Source organism: Lactuca sativa, chromosome 6 (genome assembly GCF_002870075.4).
Source record: "Lactuca sativa cultivar Salinas chromosome 6, Lsat_Salinas_v11, whole genome shotgun sequence".
Lineage (NCBI taxonomy): Eukaryota > Viridiplantae > Streptophyta > Magnoliopsida > Asterales > Asteraceae > Lactuca > Lactuca sativa.
In genome coordinates, this window is record NC_056628.2 from 183,039,669 (window position 1) to 183,045,541 (window position 5,873).

The window sequence follows — 5,873 nt, forward strand, 5'->3', positions numbered from 1 at the left end:
AATGTGAAGAACCGATGAATTGGGTCTTCTCCACCTGCAATTTGTGTTCATGTTGAAGGTGGATGAAGATCTGTTATGTTTTTCGGAAAAACCCTAGCATCCGACGCCACCAACCTTTGATCTGTAACGAATCGGGTCTTCTTCATCGTTCTTCCTTTAGGGCTTTCTGGTTTGATCTGTCCATCAAGCGATTTAAGGCACCTGGACATGTTGTCCTTACTAGTGAACATACACTATGGATCTCCAACCTCCAGAGAATCGACGAGCACCACCGACGACACATCAACAACTTCAGATCCAAGCTTCGGTGATCCTGGTGGTGGAGGAGCATCAACCGCCCATCAAACTATCCTCAAAGCATTCATCGGAGCAACCCATATATGTGTGGATTCGTTGAATGTGGATTGATGTCGATTTCTGGATTTAATGTATTTTTTTGTCTTCATTCTTGTTGTTGTTCATACATATTGATCATCCTTTTCTTTTTCCAGATCAAAAGAAATTCGATTTAAATACATATCGCTATATCTATCTGTATAATTTTGGTTTGAGATGAAGATATGAAAAGGATTTCATCTAGTTAGTCGTATATATACATAGATCGAGTTTAGGTTTAGGGTTCGCATCAGAAATCGATTCATATTAATCGATTCAAAAGATGTTTGTTAAGAAGGAAATATGAAGATACATGTGTGAATTCGTTGAAGAAGAAGATGGGGGATGAATGAAGAACTAAGAAGGATGTCCCCTTTCACTTTGCGTTTCAGAGAGAGAGAGAGAGAGAGAGAGAGAGAGAGAGAGAGAGAGAGAGAGAGAGAGAGAGAGAGAGAGAGAGAGAGAGAGAGAGAGAGAGTGTGTGTGTGTGTATGTGTGTGTGTTGGGGATAATTAATTGCTTTTCTTTTTATTTGTAAATTAAAATAGTATGTGAAAAATTTTAAAAAATACAAAAAAGAAATTAAAAGGGTATAACTATCATTTCAAGTTTTTTTGGACCAAAAACTCAGAAAAACCTTGATTTTGGACCTTCCATGCAAGTCGGAAACTTTTTGGACCCTATCCAAAGTTTTTTGCAAACCACAAGGACTAAATTTGCAGTTTTGTCTTTTATTTCCCTAACACTTACCTTCATATTTGTTTGGTTGTTTAAAATTTAAATCTTAGTAGTATTGTTTGCATAACTTGGTTGTTTATATAGTGTTTGACGTGATATTTGTATTCAAAGCCATTGTATTTTTATAACCACGTCTCCACAATACGCACATTTAATAGGTATAAGATATGGTTGCCATTCCAAATGGTTTGAAGGCTTTGAAGTGGAGAGTTTCTTAGATTAAGAATCAACACAAATTGTTAAAAATTCGGAAGAAAAAAAAAACTATAAATTTGCTCAATATCTTTTTTTTTTATCTTATGAGCAAACCTTAGTATGTTGCTTTGGTTTCTTGTGCCTAAGAACACAAAATGTCTCTAATGAATTGTCGTGCAGTTATAACTTACCATAACATATTTTAAACTACCAAGTAAAACTCTCAACGTTTTAATAATTTTAAAGACCAACAATACAACTTTAAAAAGGATAGCTCAGCTCATATTCGTTTTCATAAAGAAAAAATATACAAATATTTAACTAACAAAAGATATCAAACAATATGTAAAAATTCATATAATCTCATCAATATTACATTAATAGCAATCGCCTCTTGTTTTATACAAACTCAAAAGATATGATACTATTCTAATTTCTTCTATTAATATAACATATAATTGTTTTGAGAGATGGAGAAAATTAAGCTAAAAATGAAAAAGAGTTAAATTCTAACATCCTGAACCAATTTACTTAAAACTGAGGAAAAATACCAATAATGGCACAAAAATTACCACCTCGTTTTTCTATTTAAGGTTAATATTAATATCATGGCTTAGCAACCAACTCCTATTGTATGATAAGTCATTTACTGCAATTTTCCTTAAAGACACATGCATATGTAAAATGACTATGCATGCAACATGATAGAAGAAAAAAAAAGTGATGGAAAATTATTATAAAAAGGAGAAGCATATCAAATTGTGTTTACTTCTAACCTTGAAAAATAACGAGAATGATTTTTAGGCTCTGCATCATCATCAACTACAGTATCATGATCATGATCATCTCATTCTCAGCAACCAACTAAAACTCCTTTTTTTTTACCCAAAATATCTCAAGTCAGCAACTATTTCATAATATATTGATATCCATATCTATAAAATCATATTTCCTACTTGACTTGAGCAACAAGAAAGTGTTTTGTTTCTCTTACCATTCTCACAAGCTGAAATCAGGTAACAAAAAGACACCAACAGCATCAACAATCTCATCTCTCCCCCACAGCAACATCAACACTTCCAGATACCACACCAAAAAAATACATTCAGTTCCCAAATTTTTATACATATCCAATTTATAAAACAATTTAAAACCAACACCCATAAACATCCAAATCCAAAAGAAACACAAAAACAAACCGAAATCAGTATTAAACATACTGAGCAAATGCATGGGATGAAAAAATATTAACCTTAACAATACGATGCACCAACCAGCAAACTAGTTCAAAAATCCATCTTTCAAACCTTATTTCAGTCGATCATTCCTGTCAAACAAAAGATAAAAGTAATCAGTAAAAAATATATATCAACATCCGGAATCAATGATTCCACAAGTAAAAAAAAAACTTACATCGGAATCAGAACGCTGCAAAGGGCTTCTGGAATCAGCTCCAGGTGATGATGCTTTCTCATTTCTTCCTCTAACTGGGCTTCTGCTTCTAGAAGGTGTCCTACGTGGAGGAGGAGACCTGCTTCTGTGTAACCCATCAGTTTATTGAAACATGACACCATACTAGACAAACTTTCTAAGGATAAGGGCATTCTAGTCTTTTCAAGACTAGTACTCTCTACTTCTATGTAAGTAACAAACACATATAGAATAGTGATTAGTCCATCAGGTTCTTAACAAAAGATCAACTTTCTAGGGATATTTTCAATGATAAGGGCATTTACGTCTTTTTACCTTACAGGAGACCTACTTGGGCTTCTCTCATCATCATAATCATCATCATATCTGTTCCTCCTGTGTCTTCTATGATAATCAGGGCTCCTACTCCTACTTCTGTAACGATCTCTGTCCCTTCCATAATATCTCTCCCTGCTTCTGCTGCGACTTCTCCTCCTGTAGCCCCTGTGGCTGTATTCATCTCTATACCTGGAACTACATTCAGTAAAAATCAACTCCAATACAAGGGTAGAATGGTCAAAATTACATCCTCATCAGACCTTGGTCTTGGACTTCGGCTCCTTGATCTACCCTTCAGCTTTTCTACTGGTTCAAGTATCCTTCCCTTGTGACTAAAACAAAATGAAAACAACCACATTAGCCAAACAACTGTGTACTTTTTCAACTCTGATTCTTGGAATTTGGAAATATATTATATTATATTATATGTGAAGAATGTGACTCACATTTTTTCAGCATTTGGCCCATATTTGGCAAATTGAACCATCATCTCTCTTCCATCAACAACTCTTCCTGAAAGGATTTCCACAAGTGACAAGTGCATTTATTTCAATCCATAAAAGGAAATACATTACAAGAAAATGAAAGATCAAATACTCACCATCAAGCTTTTCGACTGCCTTTTGTGCTTCATCTGCATACTTGTATCGAACAAAAGCAAACCCACGAGAATCTCCAGTCCTTTAATCACCACAATAATTACAAGTTTAAAAAAAAAACAAATGTGATTTAAGTTTAAATCTGTCAACTTTATCTGTTTTGAGCAAATATATGGATGACAAATGAATACTTTTGACTTTACAAATTCGTATCTTGAAAGATGATCTATTTGACTTTGGATAATATGGATTGTAGAGTTGTAAGAAAGAAAGTAGTTCCTCCATGGTATGAAGTTTGCAATAAGTTTTAATTTCTTATGTTCTTGATAGCGTGTTTTGCTTGATCTTCAAGCTAAAATGATTTCTTAGCTACACATGATTCATGCAAGTTATTGACAGCAATGATTTTGATCCATAAGAATCCCTGTTTTTGGGTGTTGAACAGAGTTTTAGACATTTGATTGAACACTCCTAAAAACCTAAGTTTAAGTTCAAATGATAGCTACAGACTTTACAAAAAATAGTGCTAGAGAAATTTATGTGTTGAACTTGCAAAGAAATCAATGTCGATATTCTATATCATACTTTTAGCCATCAGGTACTTGGGTAAAAAAATAGATCTTCTTGAAGCTTCACAAAGTTTTGAGGTAAGAGTTGATAACTCCTTTATCTAATTTATCTTTTTTAACAGAGAATTCGAAATGGAACAATTTTCCTATCCACGATCGGGGTATATAATTTATAAACAACAAAATCTCTAAACAATGACACATTCATAACGATTCAATTAAACGCCACCTAACATCGCTCGTGAAATTGTAAATCAAATTGAGGGGAAATTCGTACCTGCGATCTCTAGGGATGAAAACATCAACCACTTTCCCATATTTATCAAAAAGTGGGAACAAATCATCAGCAGTAGTACCTGAAAACAAAATTAGGATAGATAATTTTATTTTACCAGAATATCGGATTTGTATAAATCAGAAGACAAAATTAGTATAAACTTACGGAAAGTGATGTTAAGCACGAGAAGCGAATAGGTATCTGTGATATCTGGAGGGCCTGCTCTACCAAAATGCGACATTTTTGTTTCTCCTCGCGGGACGATCTAGGGTTTCCTGTTAGGGTTTGTGTGTGCGATACTGCAATCTACTACCTCTGAAGCGAACCAATTTGTACCAGCCGTGAGAAAATCGATAAATAAGAGTGCTTGAAAGAGAATACTAAAAAAAAAATCAAAACTTTGTATTTACCCTGGTAAACTTCAAAATAACATATTTATCCATATCTTTTTTTTTAAACATTTTTTTAAGTTTTACATCCCTTTAAATTCTTATATTTATCCGTTTACTATCATATACCCTATTCAAAAAATTCCAATTCAACTTCAAATGTTCATCTAAAAGAAGGTTAAGAAAGTTGATTGAAGTAGTTTCTAAAAGAAGAATGGTGTCTCTACATATAATATCATCGATTTTGCTAGGGTTTTTATTGTAAGGGAGAAAAATGTAAAGTGGTTTGTCATTGAATTTGTTATTGAATAAGATAAGACTTTGATAAGTGATCGATTTTAAGAACTAATTTGAAAAGGATTGGATTTTGTCAGACCCCCAAACCAGAACGGCGGAAACGTCTAAGGGTGGATGATTTTTATGTACAGTATCATAACAAATGAATAGTAGTGATCAAAGCATTACAATCATCATATTGAATATTTAATAAGTTTACATTGTATCCAAAACATTTATTTCTTGATACCATATACATATGGTCAGAAGTAAATAACATGATGCGACGACGCCCCATCCTCCAAAAACTCTTTGGTTACTTGTTTACTGATTTCCTGATAATACAAGTGATTTTGAAAAGTGTCAACAATTAAGTCGGTGAGTTCATAAGCGTTTTGTATGAGAAAGATTTGTAACTGTTTTGTGAAAAATTATAGTGTATACTTTTAGAAAATCCAATATTTTCTGTAAAAATGAACTGTAAGTCTTACCAAGACTAAAAATGTAAGTAATGTTGTATTGAGAAATGATGTTATGAAGTTTTATCTTTATAACTACTTGAATGTATGTTAACCCCGTAAACCAAATGTTTTGTTAATACCCCATGTGAGTTATTATAACCATACTTATGCGACTAGTGGCCTGCTACGACGTTCTTCAAGCGTCGGAACTGTTAGACATTTGTCACCCTAGACCTGTCGGTCTA

The 5,873-nt window shown here is 33.4% G+C and overlaps 1 protein-coding gene across 6 annotated transcripts; it reads right to left on the reverse strand.

Annotated features, from left to right (window-relative positions):
- Positions 1 to 1,642: 1,642 nt before the first annotated feature.
- Positions 1,643 to 4,853, reverse strand: LOC111878286 (serine/arginine-rich splicing factor SC35). Of its 6 annotated transcripts, XR_002845676.3 has the most exons (10): positions 4,668 to 4,853; positions 4,503 to 4,581; positions 3,659 to 3,738; positions 3,504 to 3,570; positions 3,318 to 3,389; positions 3,055 to 3,252; positions 2,722 to 2,845; positions 2,561 to 2,635; positions 2,303 to 2,384; positions 1,643 to 2,181 (listed from the first exon to the last, which is right to left on the reverse strand). XR_002845676.3 is itself a non-coding variant. In XM_023874790.3 (8 exons), the coding sequence occupies exons 1-8, from the start codon at positions 4,741 to 4,743 to the stop codon at positions 2,630 to 2,632; spliced, it is 696 nt and encodes a 231-aa protein (XP_023730558.1). In that variant the 5' UTR covers positions 4,744 to 4,853; the 3' UTR covers positions 2,393 to 2,629. The 6 variants fall into 6 exon arrangements, 3 of the variants coding, with proteins under 3 accessions (XP_023730558.1, XP_023730557.1, XP_042751898.1); XR_006184541.2 differs by having other exon boundaries at positions 1,643 to 2,384; XR_006184542.2 differs by having other exon boundaries at positions 1,643 to 2,384; positions 3,055 to 3,246; positions 4,668 to 4,852.
- Positions 4,854 to 5,873: the final 1,020 nt, after the last annotated feature.

What these genes read in the sequence shown, in the direction of transcription:
- LOC111878286 (XM_023874789.3), bottom strand. Translation starts at nt 4,743, where the DNA reads ATGTCGCATTTTGGTAGAGCAGGCCCTCCAGATATCACAGATACCTAT. An exon ending in TTCATCCCTAGAGATCGCAG is followed by an intron (nt 3,739 to 4,502) that starts GTACGAATTTCC and finishes TGGTGATTAAAG; the next exon opens with GACTGGAGATTCTCGTGGGT. An exon ending in AGCCGAAGTCCAAGACCAAG is followed by an intron (nt 3,253 to 3,317) that starts GTCTGATGAGGA and finishes TACTGAATGTAG; the next exon opens with TTCCAGGTATAGAGATGAAT.